Source organism: Grammomys surdaster, unplaced genomic scaffold, assembly GCF_004785775.1.
Source record: "Grammomys surdaster isolate TR1022 unplaced genomic scaffold, NIH_TR_1.0 140, whole genome shotgun sequence".
Taxonomy (NCBI): Eukaryota; Metazoa; Chordata; class Mammalia; order Rodentia; family Muridae; genus Grammomys; species Grammomys surdaster.
The window spans coordinates 220754-238185 of NW_021604598.1; the positions used below are offsets into that span (position 1 = coordinate 220754).

Sequence of the window (17432 nt, forward strand, 5' to 3'; positions counted from 1 at the left end):
CTCTCTCTCTCTCTCTCTCTCTCTCTCTCTCTCTCTCTCTCTCTCCTTACACATAATTTGTGTGTTTGTGTGCATGCATAAATATCCACATGCAAAAGAATGTATACATGTGACAAAAATAATTAAAGAAGAATTTCAGGGAACTTACTTTCCTGGTCCAGTATATTTGATATTTTGTAAGATTTCTTTATCTTTAGAGGCATTACATAATTTAAGGTAAGAAAAATTTACCTTTATGATTTTGTTGAAAATATTTTCTGAGCTTTTTATCTTTATTTTTCCCCCTCCTCCTTCTCCTCCTCCTCCTCCCTCCTCCTCCCCCTCCCCCTCCTCCTCCCCCTCTTCCTCCTCCTCCTCCTTCTCTTCTTCCTCCTCCTCCTCTGCCTGCTCCTCTTCTTCTTCCTCCTCTTCCTTCTCCTCCTCTCCCTCCTCCTCCTCTTCCTCCTCCTCCTCCTCTTCCTCCTCTTGTCCTTCTTCTTGTCCTATTGTTTTAGATTTGATATTTAAATGCTGCCCCAGATTTTCTGAATATTTTGTTACAGGAAATTTTAGGCTCAACATTTTCTTTAACTAATGTATTCATTTCTTCAATATCTGAGAATTTCCTTTCCATCCATTTAATTCTGTTGATGAAGCTTGACTTTGGTTTCTATTTCAGTTCCTATGGTTTTTTTGTTTCTATATCTCCCTTAGTTTGGATTTTCTTTATTTTATTTCCATTTTAACATCATGAAGGATCTTGTCCATTTCCTTCCACTATTTGTATTTGCATGGATTTCTTTAAGAAATTCATTTATTTCCTCTTTAATGACTTTTACCATATGCACAAAGGCTTTTTAAACATCTTTTATTTATGTTTCTACTATGTTGTTATATTCAGGCCCTGATGTGACAGAGTTGCTAGGTCTCCTGGAAACATATTGTCCTGTGTGGGGCAGTGGGCTATGAGAAAGCCAGAAAGCTTGGTAGAAATCTTTGAAACCCCGGAAACCTCGGCCTGAAAAGGATCACAGGACGGAAGGTTGCTTCAGATTTCCCACGCTGATGGCCCTCTTAGCTTGCGCTTCCCACAAAGAGACCCGTGGCCCTTATCACGGAGGATAGCACCTCCATGCAAATAAGGCATCCTCAAACACCCAAGCCAAACCAATAGGGGCTACCTGTTCTTTCCCCGAAACTGTATATATATAATTCCAGAGCTCAAATTAAAGGACTACTGCTGTGTGGTGCAAGGTCTCCTGCTGTCGGAGTGTTTTCGCGATCCCTCGCCAGTCGCCAGTCGCGCACTTCAAAGGACAACACTCTCCTCTCCCCTCAGCGGGAAGAGTGAGCTGAACTAAAAGAGCTGAGACACTTTTCTTCCATGGGCTCTCACAAGCTACTCCCGGAAGGAGAGAATTAAAAGAGCTGACAACACTTTCTTGCTTTTGGGGGCTGGGACGGAGGTCCCGCTCCGGTTTTTGGGTGACCTGAGGCCGCTGTGGAGCGAGCCCCGCCCCGTTGGCTGCTGAAGGCCCTGGGCCGGCTCGGCTGGCTCCTTCCATGCCCCCGACCCTGGAGGCCGCTCACCCACCCCCGCTGGCCCGGCTTGGAGCTGAAGCCAGCCGCGGTATCCTGCGGCAGTCCCGTCAGCCCGTGATCCCTAGGCGCAAGCACTGCACGATATTCCTGGATATCATTGATTATGTTTCTATGCTGCAATGAGAATTCATATCTGAATGATAAACAAGAAATGTGTTCAGGAGGGAATGGATGTGGCAGAAGATGCTTTGGTGCAGAACAACAGATAAGATGGAGGATTAATTAAAGAACAGAAAGTTTAATATCTGCAACTAATCTACCTGCTTTCTTACACAGTGTGTACTTTCAGTTCCCAGGGAATGCCTTCTGGAGTAAGAGGTGGGACAAACAATGAGTAGGGGAAGGGAGTTTGGAATGGGCAGATCTGAAATGAATTGTCAGGATATGGTGCCTGCCACAGATAGACCTGTGGTTGAGACTAGGAAGTTAGATTTGGAGGAATGGAAGGAGAGGTGACAATCTGCAGTTTGTCCTACCTGCTTTCTTGGCAGAAGTGCTACTTTTTGATTTTGAATCATTATATATGCTGTTGCTTAGTTATAATGTGTATATGTTTTTTATATATGGTGCTTTTGTAACATTTTAACTTATATATTTTATGATTTATTATTATTAAATATCACAGTACAACTATATGCTGTTTTTATGCACAGACATCACTGGTAAATCATATATTAAAAATAAAAAGACCACTTTTATTTGATTAGTCATAATACTTTAGAAGTTGTTGAATATAACAATGACAGCCCATTCATTTGTCATAATCTATGTATATTATTAGACCATATCACCCCTTCTTATTTATGCAATCAATATACTTTCTATCCATTCATATTACTAAGACACACATCTAAAGATATATTTTAATTATTTTATTTACATTTTAAAATTATAATTACATCATGCTCCCATTCTCTCCAAGCTTCTAATCTTAAATATGTTATCACAATAAGCTGTCCTTTAATCATAGGACCAAGATTTGATGAGATATGCAAGATACTTTTCATGACTGTATTTAAAAATACCAGAGAATAAGAATACAGTTTCTACCAATCTATTTTTTGGGAGCTTATCAGCAAAATGTTTCTTCCTCATGATGTTATCTCCTTAAGGATCTGTGTGTTCTTGTAGCCACCTGAGAGCCAAATAGAGAAGGCACTCTTTAATGAGGACCTTCACAAACCAAAGCCCTATGGGCCACCAGCACTACATATAGTAAACTTGTGATCATCACTCAACTCCTTTTCCCAGTTAAGTAGGTACAACTCTGACACTAGACTCAGTAACAATTATTACTGCACAGGTAGCAAAAGTGCTCTCTAGAATCCCTGTGTTTACACATAGTACAGCTTCTCTTATTCTATTTCAAAGTCCAGGAAGAGCTGTATGCCACTCCTTAGTACTACTTCCCAGGTAACCTGAAATACTCTCTGTTTATGTTCTGTTGCATTCATTTGAATAATTACATTCTGATAATATCAGATACTGAAACTATAACCATCTTGAATTGTAGCCTATTCTTTCTTAGATTTAAAGAGTATTTTAGAATAGAATTCTTCATCATTTTCTCTATCATATTGGTCAGAACAAAAGTTTCAATAGCCTATATGTAGTACTTTGTCATATTTGATTGTCTGTATTGTAATATCCATTTACAGAACACATATTTTGCAAATTTTTGGTGTGTGTTTTAAAGATGATGAAGGAATAATTCTGATATGGAAATAATGACATTATTTACCTTTATTGAAATTATTCAAAGATTATTTAAAATCCATGATGTAGAATATCACAATACAAAATAAATATATTTAATTTTGCCATTGTGGAATATTATATTGTCCAGTATAATTATGATATGTTTTATATATGTTTTATGCTACCTCACCTATATATATGTATATGGCGTGATGTTTTAAATATTAGAGTCCTGGAAGAATAACAAATATCAATTTCAGTTTTAAGATGTTGCTTGGGTATAGGACATATCTATTATTAAAGACAGGTATAATGAAGTTGCATTGTTTTATTTATTAATATCAAATTCTATATAGTAATAAGTTTTAATTTATTGCCTAATGATGATCAAATGTTTTCAATCATGATACATGTTACACTTTAACACATATGGATATCAACTTGGGATGTCATAATGACTATTAAAATATTCTATAAACTTCATTTAAAATTATTTTTCTCCAATCAGTTTTGTTACTCTAACTTAAATTGCCTTTATTCATGTTTCAATGTATAAATGTGTATATGTCTGTGTATGAATGTGTGTATGTATTTGCAGTGGTGTACATTTGGTAGATAGAAGTCACCATTTGGGAGTTGATTTTCCACATGCACCATGTGGATCACAGGGTTCAAACTCTGGATGTCAAGCTTTACATGTATCTGCTAAGACATCACATCAGCCTTATCAACAAGAATTTGTTAATTCTTGTTACTAACTACAGATTAAATTAACTTAATATCTAGATATTTCATTACATGTATGTGAGGGATTATAGTAGTTTCAATTTACATAAATTTGTTCAGGATTTTGTCATATATATATATATATATATATATGATTCTAAAATAAAATTGTAGTCCATAATTCTTATATTAAATATGAAATTATAAATTCAAGGCTTCATTATCATAATTTCATTTTCTAAACAATATTTCCTTCCTACTATGAACACTCAAGATAATATATAATTTCTATATCATTAATAATTACAAAACTATGATAGGTACCTCATACATTAAACTCTGTTTTTGAAGATCATTGAAATAATACTTAAAGATTGATGATGAATCACAATCATACATATTATGACACAAAATTCTTATACAGAAATTATATATTTTACTTACACAAAGAGTAATGGGACAAAAATTAAAAATAATTATGACAAGTTTGATATTAATTTTACTTATCTATATGCTACAAGTCATTTTGTTAGATTTATGGAGCTAGATTCAGAATTTTGAGAATATTCTTTCATAAACAATGTTTTACATAGTTATTCTCTAGTGTTTCAATGATAGACAAGAGAAAGCACTCAAAATATTGGAAACATAGCACAGAAGAGAGCAGAAAAAAGCAAAAGAGGTGATATAATGGGAAATGGAGAGGGAGAACAAGGTTGAGAATTAACTCAAAAGGTCATATTTTTCTATAATGAAGTATCCTTATGAAGTCATTTTTATGTCTTAATGTCTGTTTTTCCCCAGAAGTCTTATAAATAACATGGCATCCACAAATCAAACAGACACAATAGAATTTCTGCTTTTGGGCCTTTCAGAAGATCCAGAGTTGCAGCCCATTCTCTTTGGACTGTTTCTGTTTATGTACCTGGTCACATTTCTGGGGAACCTAATAATAACCTTGACCATCAGTTCAGAGTCTCATCTCCATTCCCCCATGTACTTTTTTCTCTCCAATCTTTCCTTGGCTGACATCTGTATAAGCTCAACGACAGTCCCAAAGATGCTCTTGAACATCCAAACACAGAATCAGAGAATAACTTACACAGGCTGCCTCACTCAGGCTTGCTTTGTCTTGCTTTTTGCTGGATTAGAGAATTGCTTGCTTGCAGCAATGGCCTATGACCGCTATGTGGCCATTTGCCACCCTCTGAGGTACACAGTCATCATGAACTCATGTTTCTGTACTCTACTTATTGTAGTTTCCCTGGCTATTAGTACCATCAATGCACTACTGCTCAGTCTCATGGTGCTGCACCTGACTTTCTGCATAGAGGTGGAAGTCCCCCACTTCTTCTGTGAACTTGCTCAGATCATAAAGCTTGCCTGCTCAGATAACTTCATCAATAATATTTTGATTTATATATCAGCTTTCATATTTGGTGGTATTCCTTTCTTTGGAATATTTCTTTCTTATACTGAAATTGTCTCCTCTGTTTTGAAAATTCCATCAAGGCAAGGAAAGTATAAAGCATTTTCCACCTGTGGCTCTCACCTGTCAGTAGTTTCCTTGTTTTATGGGACAGGCTTAGGAGTGTACATAAGCTCTGCAGTTACTGAATCACCCAGGAAGACAGCAGTTGCTTCAGTGATGTACTCTATTGTCACTCAGATGCTGAACCCTTTTATCTACAGCCTGAAGAACAGGGAAATGAAGGAAGCTTTGAGGAAACACATTGCAAGGATAGCTTCCATTGTATAATATGTTATCCTTTTTGGATGTGGATTCATTTGATAGAATTATGTCATAGTGATTGGATTTCAAGGGACTCAGCATGCCTAAGTATTTCTTTTACTAATCCTAAATGAACAGGTAACGTAAAGTCTAATAAAAACCATTTTGTCTGGTTTTTTTCTGGTTATGATTTTAGATTAAAAAAAAAACCTTAGGCATAAAATTCTTCTATTTTTCAAAAGCAGGTTAACCTACCATGTCAAGGACCTTTCCCCTTTCTTATTTAAAAAATATAGGTTCTTTTACTAAATCCTGACAACTATTCCAGGACAATAATAAAACATGCACTTTATAAAAACATTGCTTCTGAGTTCTATCTGTACAGTGATGGCTTTGAAAAGAAAATGATGTTTTGGACTGAATTCAGTTATTTTTCTCTGCCCTATCTCGATTCCCATTAGTGTACATATCACTTGCTATGTCCCTTATAGCTGCTTAGGAGTTCTTCAAGATGAATGTGAGTGAACAAACTCTTACTCACACACCCATCCTATTTACATTGACAAGCTATATATGGCTGTTTATACAAATCCACTAGCTGATTATGAATTGTGACACTATCTAAATACAAATCTTAGGCTTTGCCTGAATTTCATTTCAGTGCTCCTAATCTTTATTAGCTATGGCCTGACACAAAAATATTTTCTCTGTTACTGAAAATACATTTATCAAATCCTTCAATATTTTTTCCTGTGGGTTTGTTTTGCATTTACCTTATTGTAAACAGAAGCACAGATGTTTTACTTTTAAATACGTTTTAGTTTATCAATGTTATTTTAAATAACTTGTACCTAATAGATCTTTTTGTCAAATTTCTCCTTTCTTTGATCTAAATCACTTGTAGAATTTTTCTTACATATGAAAAATAGTGTATGCAATTTACCAAATCTTGTTCTATATTAAAAATTATAGATAGTGCAGGTCTTAATTTAATATTAGTAACAGTAGTAATATTAACAAAATCTATAAATGAGCATAAAATAATGATACCTGCATATACATATTAATGAGTAATAATAATCCATAATATAAGGAAACTGGATGTAATATAAGGAAATGTATGATTGAAAATAGTAAATATCTTAGATGCATACAAATTTGATGAGACTTGTCCTAGAGAGTTACAACACACACGTACACACACACACACACACACACACACTTACTCATGCCAGATATGTTATCTATGACAGATAAAGTAATTTTTTAATAATCTTGGTGGATCAATAAGTTTGTATTATGATCAGTAACTGGAGTATAGTTGAAGAGTTACTTATTGGTGCAGGATGACTCTAAAAAGCTTCCACTGAAGCACAGATGAAGACTCATAAAAGCTACAATCTGAACCTTACTCCATGATTATCAGGAAGATCCACAGTCCTGAGAACAAGCTGGTGAGGGTGTACAGACCCAGCAGCTGTTTTCTGCTTCAATGACACTAGAAAATATCATCTGAATCTTGGAGATTTCAGGCTTCACAGGCATGGAAATCTTATTTTCTACCACATCCTTAAGGTATCCACATTCAACATGGATGAGATGTTTCAGTGTAGAAGAAACTACTGTCCAACATAATAGACTATCATGAACTTTGAAAATCATCTGAGAACCATGAGTATCACTGCAAAAACTTAATGAAATTAAAGCAAGCCAGACACAGAGAAGCAGTGCCTGTGCTTTATAATTATAAGCTTTGTATGAGTGACCTAAATGTAGAATGGAGAATAAGAGAGATTAGTATTGGTGGGAGAGTACAGTGAGTGAAGGAGGCTGGATTTGATCAGTGTCCACTGACTATATGTATAGAGATGTATAAAATTTCTTTTGTATAGGCAAAACATGTGTGTTAATTAAAAAATACAAACAAATCCTTTCTTCTATAAATTCTTATTCTAGCTATAGCCTAATATTCAGTCTTTTTGTAAAAAAAAAAAAATCGCCTGAAAGTTGTATTTTTCATGTCTTAGACTCATTGCTTTCCCCTGAAAGTAAACAAATAAGACCTCCCTCCAGAATATTAAGAAATGGAGTTTTAATATTTACAGAGTTCTCTTCAACCTTCAGCAAGAGTTGAATCACAAATTGTTCCTTTTTACTCAGAGTGTTCTCATCTCTTACAATTTATTGTTTTCTAAACTCCAACATCTGCTTTGTCCTTTGAGATCTCACATAATTTTGAGTTTATGCAACCTCATATCCTATTGCTTAACATTCCATTTGACACATTTTTCTCATCTGTGTAAACTTCTGCTTCTGGAAGTTCTCTGCTTCATCTTCAAACCTAATTACCTTCAAGTCCTTCAAGATACTCTTCATCCCTCTAAGCATCTGACATTATGTTCTTTCTCTAGCTCTTCTTCAAGAACAAACTAAAACACAATAAAAGGGAAACAACTAACAATAAACAATAACACAAAATAGCAAAATAAAATAAATGTGCACACACACACACACACACACACAGAAGAAAAAAATGAAGTTGATTTTGGAGTGACCAACAGCCCCTGGGCCTAACCTGGAGCCTCATTGTTATTCCCAGTGGAACACTGACTTTGCTGATGCACTGATTTTTCACTAAAGCAGCTGTATTCTGTAAAGCTAATGGTGTAATACAACTGAGATTTCAAAAATGTCAAGTGTTAGAACCTTTAAGGACTGATTAAGCCATGGGACATGAGTTGACTCTATGTGCCTCTGCAAAATGTAAGCACAATCTTCCCAATTTGGAAGCTACAGATGTAAGGAATAAGCTTGGAAGCTCATTCCTATACCAGGAGCCAATGTATTTTACTTTTAATAATGAGCTCCCAACTGCAAGAACTAAGAGTCAATAAATGTGCTATGTATTACCTTATATTTGATATTGTGTTAAAGCTGTAAAGAATGTACTAGTATATTCTGTTTCAGAACATTTATTCCTATCTATTTCAATTTGAGGGTGAATTAACATTATTTTTATTCTTCAAATATTGCTAATGTATACAATATATTCTGATCATATATCCATTCTGTTATTTCCTTCATAGAATTACTGCTTATTCATTCCCCATCACTCAGCCTCTCAAATTCATGTTTTCTTTGTTTCTATTGACAACAATTAGTGTTATTTGTTTGTGTTTCAATGTAGGATCATTGACTGGGATATGGACAATTACCAGTAGCTAGCCAACAAAGAAAATGGACTCTCCTCTCCATGGAACCAACACTTACTCAGCTAGGGATTAGACATTAGAAGTTCCTCTCAATGTGATTATGTTTTCTTTATTTTTTTGAAACCACTGTATCATCCATTACAACCTAAAGCATGTCTAGATATGTTCACAAATGCTAGTAAGTTTGTGATTTCTTAACCTAAATAAGTGATTTCTGTGGTAATAATTTTAATGCAAATATTGAAAACAATTCACCCATGTGTAGGTTTTATGGCTAGCTTTTCATCAACTTGGCATGAGCAACAGGAAACTAGGGAGAGAGAACTTCAAGTGATAGAACATCTCTATCAGCTTGAACTTTTACTACTGTGGATATTTTCTTTATTATTGTTTTATGTGAGAGGACTCAGCCTAGGGTGAGAATTAAAGCTTACTGGCAGATGTTGTGGGATGTATGAGAAATCAGGCTGAGCAAGCCATGAAATCAGGGAAGTAAACAACACAGATCCATGATCTATGTTCTAGGTTTCTCCCTTAAATTCCATCTGACTTCTCACCATGATAAACTATGAGCTCGATGGTGAAATAGACCCCTATCTCCAAAGGTTGATTTTGGTCTTGTTGTAGAATAGCATAAAATTTTTTTAAAAATGAAGGAAACATACCTCATTTTCTTCCTTGTGGTCTTTCTAAAACCATAAATCTTCCCTTTGGCAAAGAAATTCCAGTGTACTACATTCACTCATTACTTTAATAAGGATGCTTTGATTTTGATATTGTCCTTACTAAATTAAAATATTTTATGGCTTGTAGTATATCTCTTTTTTATGAGGAAGTATTGGTGTGGTGTTGGAAGTAAAGTGCGCACATGCCACAGCATTCATGTAGAAGTCAAAAGAAAATTTAATGAGAAAATGTCTTCATTCTACCTTCATTTAGGTTCTTAGTCTGACCTTCAGTTTGCTGAATTTGATTAAATTTCCTAATAGTAGAGGATAGAATTTTGTTAATTTCAACTTATGGTCCTGTTACCTTTATATACAACATAGATGGTTTTGGTAAGGAAATTTTATCACATCAACAAAAGGCAAAATACAACAGGTAGTTGCTTCTTCTTTCTTTCGTAATTTGCTTCATATATTCCACCAATATTAGAACAGAAACACAACAAAGACATTACTCCAGGTGGACAAATCCACCATATATACGCTGAAAACTGGACAAAAGTACTATCCTTTGAAAGAAATACTGGAGCTCAGCCTCTGAAACAATTTTACAGCAAAGAGAAGTAACAATCATAAAATTCTAGATAAAATACAACATTTAAAAGTCCAACCATGATTCTATAACCTTGAAGTCCTCATCTCTATTGGTTAAGCATGTACATATCTCTTGATGAATCCATGTCACTCATAGTGTTTATGAAGGATAAATAAAGCATACATAAAATATTTTTAAAAACATATGTCCATATAAATTTAATAGAACTTAGTAAATTCTATAATTTTTGAAAATGCAAAGAGAATGAACACCACTCAACTCAAAAACCAATGAACTCTGCAATCAAGCAAGCAAAGGAATTTGAAAATTCTACGAAGAACATATTAGGACAAAAATGTATCTTACAATTCAATAGAAGATATATTTTTCAGATTGTAGATAAATAAGCAAAAGTAATATTAGCAAATGCTTCCATGGTGTTAAGCATCAGCACTTTCAATTTTATCATATTATAACAAGTATTAAATAAATAATATATTTGGTATGCTATACAAATGCAGCACACTTACAGGAATAGATAAAGTAATTTCTTAATATTGTTTAAATTCAGGTGCCCTGTGACCATATAGTAGGAACGAAAGGATAGAAACAAAGAAGACAACAAAGAAAGTTCTCAAAGTATTTGAAATGAATGTGAACCAATGCTAAAGTCTTTCCCATGATTTTTCTTAATGACTGAATAATCCAAGTAATAGTTGTTCTTTCATGAGTATTTTTCCTCAAGGATTTCAGCTGCCCCAAGTTCCCACAGGAATTAAAAAGCTAAACTTATGAAACACTGTGGACATTGAAGCCACATAGTTCCCAGGACCTCCATATAGTCTGTGATTACACTCAGCAGTCATATCCAGGAAAATAGGCAGCATAGTCTTCTCTTCTTTGAGGAACCAGAGTTAATTGCTATTTTGTGTTTCATTTGTAGTTTCCATCGCCTTCATTGATGCTTCTTTATGTCTTCATGCTAAGGATATCTGTACTCTATTACATTATGCTTCATTGCTGAGACATATTATTCCTGTTATTCTTCTTTGGGCATATGATTAAATAAGAATATAAGATATATTTATATATCAAATATGAAGATATAAGATAGTGGACAGGGTTGTTTCATTTATGAAACTTCTCCTTTATTTCCCTTAATCATCAGTAGGTTTCTTTCTGCTTTCATATCAGTATATGAGAAGATTTCATTATTATAGTGTTTCTTGGAGAATAGTTATGGCATTCATACTCTATATGATTTTATTTTTGGCTAAATTTAAAATATTTTCAGAATTCTAAGTCATGTACTTAACTTAGAATGGCAAATATACGAGTATGTAACATCAGGTTGTTCTTGGTTTTCACTTCTAGACTATTTTTCCCCATTGCTCAGTGGGTCTTTACTTGAAATTATATATATATATATATATATATATATATATATATATATATATTAAGAAATCACAGAAAGGGGATAAAGCTGATACCAATATAATGCCTATGTTTACCTGTTTCACTGATTACATCATGGAATATTTTAAATATGAAAGCCACAACAATATAAATATCTAAAGAAATAAGAATGCATATAGATTTCCTGAATTCATTAATACTGATACTTTGCAATCAGAATTCTTAAACTTAGTAGATAAAATAAATCAACATAATATACCTGTTAGATTATGTACTGCTCTTCAACTTTCTAAGAGAAGAAATATTTTACTTTAATTTCTCTAAATATATAATTTTAGACTGATGTACATGAATATATTTTTGAATTTTATGTATACATGCACATGTATCTACAAATTTATTCTAAAAAATGTATGCTTGACATTATTATTTCCATCTTCTTTACTGAATAACATCATTTATCTATCATCCCTGGGATACCAGGCAGCTGAACTTTTTGTTTTCCTTGAGCATACTTTTTCAAACTAATGAGAATAAAAGAATCTCAACATCTTTCTCACATGCCAAAACTGAGCAGAGGAATCTAAACTTGCCATCAATATCTGCCCTACATTTCCCCTATAATCCAACAGAACCAAACAAACCATTCACTTGTCAAGTGATGTGTCCTTAGCTCACATTGTGGATGCTGGTGAAACATATGTATGGATTGATCTTATGAAGAATTTAACTTCTGAAAACATCAAATCATTACATATGTGAAGGTCAAATGGATCCAGAACAAATAAACAAATTTTAATCATTGATATATTAATTGACACATATACTTTAAAAGTTGCAAGAAGTACAATAGTATAGAAGAATACCAAACATTAGCTTTATAGAAATGTCTATAAAGCTTGACAGAGTGGTATTAAAACATTCAAAATAACCTTGAGATTTGTAGTGATGACTTACTGGTAAAGAGCATAGACAGCTCTTGCAAAGACCTGAGTTTGAATTCCAGCAATAATTTCAGGGAGCTTACAATAGACTAGAAGGTCAGTATGAGGAATATCCAAACCCTCTACTCTCACCAGAACATTACATTCATGTGTGTAAACACACACATACAAGATGGGGGGGGGAAGAGAGGGAGAGAGGGAAGGAGGAGGAGGGAGAGGAAGAGGGAGAGAGAGAATATGTTTAAAATGATATTCTTTTATTCTTTTTAATTTTCATTGGTTATTTTATTTATTTACCTTTTATATGTTATCCCCCTTCCACTTTCCCCTCCACAAACTCCCTACACCATTCCCCCTGCCCCCTGCTTCTATGAGAGTGCTCTCCCACCCACCCACTCCCATGTCACTGCCCTAGCATTTCCCTACACTGGGGCATTGACCCTTCACAGTACCAAGGGCGTCCCCTTCCACTGATGCCAGATAAGGGCATCCTCTGCTACTTATGCAGCTGGAGCCATGGGTCTCTCCATCTTTTAAAATGTTCAGAGTTAAAATCTGCAAATGTTCTGATTGCTACACATTATCAAAACAAAAGTTTAATCAAGGAAAACACTCTTAAGGCTTTAAATAAAACAGAAAATAAAAGAGAGAATGGGTGAAATACCATATTTTAAACAATGTTTACACTTCTATTGCAGAGTAAAAGTTGAAATCTATAACTATGTACTTTTAAACGAGACTTTTAAAAATCTATTTGGTCTTATTGAGATTGTTCTTTGCCTTACAGAAGCTTTCTAGTTTCATGAGGTCCCATTTATCAATTCTTCGTCTTAGAAGCTGAGCCATTGGTGTTCTGTTTAGGAAATTTGGTCCTGTGCCAATGAGTTTCATGTTTTTTTTCCACTTTCTCTTTTATTAGTACAAAACAGCAACATATAGATTGGAAAAAATCTTTGCTAACACCACATCTGATAGAGGGCTAATATCCAAAATATATAAAATACTCAAGAATCTAACTACCAACAAAACAAGCAACTCTATCAAAAAATGGGGTACAGAATTAACCAGAGAATTCTCAGCAGAGAAATCTCGACAGGCTGAAAAGCACTTAAAATTTTTCAGTCCTTAGCGATCAGGGAAATTAAAATTAAAATGACCCTGAGATTCCACATTACACGAATCAGAATGGCTAAGATCAAAACCTCAGACGACAGCACATGTTGGTGAGGATGTAGAGAGAGAGGAACACTTCTTCATTGCTGGTGGAATTGCAAACTGGTACAATCACTCTGGAAATCAATCTGAAGACTTCTCAGAAAATTGGAAATACATCTACCTGAAGAACCAGCTATACCATTCTTAGGCATATACCCAAAAGTTACCCCACTATGACACAGGGACACTGTGTTCCACTAAGTTCATAACAGCCTTGTTTATGATAGCCAGAAGCTGCAAACAACCCAGATGTACCACAATGGAAAAATGGATACAGAAAATGAGATTCATTTACACAATGGAATACTACTCAGCTATTAAGAACAAGGACATAATGGGCTTTTCAGGCAAATGGATGAAACTAGAAAATATCATCCTGAGTGAGGTAACTCAGACCCATAATGACATGCATGTTATGTACACACTAATAAATGCACATTAGTAAAAAAAAAAAAGTACAAATTATGCAGGATACAACACACAGGACTCAAGAAGACTAAAAAGCCAAAGGACCCAAGTGAGAATGCATCAATCCCAATGAGGAGGGAGAAGAAATCTGTCACTTGGGGCAGAAGAATGTAAAGACCTTGGTGGAAGAGGGGGCCAGGAGGTGCAGCTGGGAACATGATCAGGTAGTGTGTGGCCGTGGGGGAGGAACAGGACTAAAGCACTGAGGGCCAGCAGAAAGAATGGAAACAGGAAACCTCCGGAGCTAGGAGATGGGGAGACCCTCTAGAATATACCAGAGACCTGGGAGGTGAGAGACTCTCAGGACTCAATGGGAGGGACCTTGGATGAAGCGTTTTATGGTGGGAAGGAATAAACTTGTAGATTCAAACTCCAGCGGAGGGATAGAACATCAAGTGGAGGGATGGGGTTTCCATTCCATAGTCAAAATATCTGACACAGAATTGTTCCTGTCTGAAGGAACTACAGGACCCAAAATGGAGAAAGGAATGAGAGAAAAGAGGTCTAGTGACAGGCCCAAATTAGTATCCAGGTCAAGAGGAGTCGTGGGACCCTGACACTGTTACTGAAGTTATGGTGGGCTTGCAGACCGGAGTCGAGCATGGCTGCCATCTGAGGCCCAACAAGCAGCAGAAAGAGTCCAATACAGATACTACCACCCAACCTAAGGCAGAAGCTGGGGTCCCCTATGGTTGAATTGGGGAAAAGCTAGAAGAAGCTGTGGAGGTGGGTGGCGCCATGGGAAGACCAGAAGTCTCAATTGATCTGGACCTCCAAGATCTCTCAGAAGTTAGCCAACAACCAGTCAGTATACACCAACTGATATGAGGCCCCTAACAAATATACAGCAGAGGACTGCCTGGTCTGACCTCAGTAAGAGAAGAAACACTTAATTCTCGAGAGACTTGAGGCCCCAGGGCGTGGGTAGGCCTGGTGGTGTGGTGGTGGAGAAGTAGGGACATCCTCTTGGAGACTGGGGAGTAGGTATGGGATAGGATGCAGTCAGGTGACAGACTATGTGGGGAATGAAGTCTGGACTATAAAAAAGGATTATAGGATAAAAATAAGATTTAAAAAACATAAATAAAAGTCTAATTGGTAAAAGTCACTTTCCCAAATAAATTTCTTACAATTATTTTTATATTTTGAATATAGAATAAAATTGTATTATATATACTTATTTTTACTCTCTCCAATCACTTCAATGAATCAATATTTTTTCTCACTCAAATCCATTGACTCTAGTTTTTGATTCATGTTTAAATTAACTAGTACATATATAAGCATGTATGTGTAATTTATGTTTTTTAGTATATTTACTTTTCTAGAGTTGTATACTTACTGAAATTAATAAATTTGCTATTTTTTACTTGCTTCTGACAGTATGTCATATATAAAATGTATGATGCAATATATGAGAACTCTTTGTGAACTCATTATAGTACAGAAAAATAAAAATCACAGAATATATTTAGTGATTTTCTGTGTTAATAGGACATATAGAAGACAACAAAATACAGACATTCTTACTACCAGGAATTCCTTCTCTATGAAACACATGAGTAGTTCAAGTCTCAACTACAAAAAATAACAGAGAAGACTTGATACCTTAGCAATGAGTTTTCGTAGGGTTTCTTTCATATCTTTATTCCTTAAGCTATAGATAAACGGATTCAACATTTGAGGGAGCACTGTGTACATCATATAGGACACTGTAGTTATCCTAGGGGTAACAGTAATTGAAGAGCTAATATAAACTCCAACTCCTGCACCATAAAATAAAGACACAACTGAAAGGTGAGACCCACAAGTAGAAAAGGCTTTGTACTTTCCTCTAAGGGATGATATTTTCAAAATAGAAGAGACAATTCGAGTGTAAGAGAAAATGATTCCAAAGATTGGAATTCCACCAAATATAAATGTTGCAAGATATATGAGGATATAATTGATGAGAGTATCAGAACAGGCGAGCTTGATGACTTGAGCAAGTTCACAGAAGAATAGAGGAAGTTCATTATTTGTGCAAAATGACAACCGAAGTATCATCAGACACTGTAATAAGCTGTTCACAATACTAATGACCAGGGACAATAGAATTAGCAGATCACAGAAGTGCGGATTCATAATCACTGTGTAATTCAGGGGATGACAAATAGCTGCATAGCGGTCATAGGCCATTGCAGCAAGGACACAGCTTTCTACTAAAGCAAAATTCAGAACAAAGCAGGCCTGAGTGAGGCAGCCTGTGTAACTGATTCTCTGGTCCTGTGTGTGGATGTTCTTCAGCGTATTTGGAATGGTGGTTGTGCTTAGGCAGATGTCAGTCAATGAAAGTTTGGAGAGAAAGAGATACATTGGTGTTTGTAGATGGGAGTCAGAGCTGACAGCAATGATGATGAGCAAGTTTCCCAGAATTGTGACCAGATATATAAACAGGAAGAGGCCAAAGATGAGGGGCTCCATTGTAGAATCATTGGTTAGCTCAATCAGAAAAAAGTAATATGTGCCTGTTTGGTTTCCGGGTTCCATGTTGCTGACCATCCTATTAGAAACACCAAGTAAAATCAAATGTAGGGACACCATGCTTCAGCATCACTTGAGGACATTTTAGTGATAAAAGTTTTACTCACAATTCATATGTATCTCTCAGCCTCATTTAATATATAATCATGTAGACAGTACTTAATTTCATTGTGTTGGTTGTGATACCTAATGTTTTATTCATTATGTATTTTATCATTTTGGATGAGGAATTTGTTGTACAATTACACATATGTAGATTTCAGAACAGGACTTTTAAGAATAAGTTATCTTTTTTTTGCAATTTGAATACTGAGTCACTAACTCCCTTTGTCAGCCTTGGCAGCAAGAATCTTAACCTGATAAGTAATCTTGCAGACACAATATATTTTTTTTTGTAAAAATGTATATTTAATGAAGATCATTCTTTTCTGCATGGTAAAATTATGTAAAGAGCAAATATTTTTATGTAAAAACTTCTCCATCACCTCATCTTTCTTTTATTGTACCTTGGTAAAGCACAATTTAAAGTAATGTTATACACATTTTCATTTAGATAAGGACTTTCTTTTTTCAATAATAGAAAGTTTATATTTTTTAAAAGAGTAACTCCCCTTCATTCTATTAGGCATAGAGTTAGTATGACAATAATATAATTGA

At 35.0% G+C, this 17432-nt stretch overlaps 2 protein-coding genes across 2 annotated transcripts; one reads left to right on the forward strand and one right to left on the reverse strand.

The window, feature by feature from the left end:
- Window positions 1-4819: 4819 nt before the first annotated feature.
- On the forward strand, window positions 4820-5764 carry LOC114618132 (olfactory receptor 7G2-like). The gene has a single exon (XM_028763784.1). It carries the CDS (start codon window positions 4826-4828, stop codon window positions 5762-5764), a length of 939 nt encoding a protein of 312 aa, XP_028619617.1. The 5' UTR covers window positions 4820-4825.
- A 10066-nt stretch (window positions 5765-15830) lies between these two features.
- On the reverse strand, window positions 15831-16784 carry LOC114618070 (olfactory receptor 7G2-like). The gene has a single exon (XM_028763690.1). It carries the CDS (start codon window positions 16779-16781, stop codon window positions 15831-15833), a length of 951 nt encoding a protein of 316 aa, XP_028619523.1. The 5' UTR covers window positions 16782-16784.
- Window positions 16785-17432: the final 648 nt, after the last annotated feature.

What these genes read in the sequence shown, in the direction of transcription:
- LOC114618132 (XM_028763784.1), top strand. Translation starts at nt 4,826, where the DNA reads ATGGCATCCACAAATCAAACAGACACAATAGAATTTCTGCTTTTGGGC.
- LOC114618070 (XM_028763690.1), bottom strand. Translation starts at nt 16,781, where the DNA reads ATGGAACCCGGAAACCAAACAGGCACATATTACTTTTTTCTGATTGAG.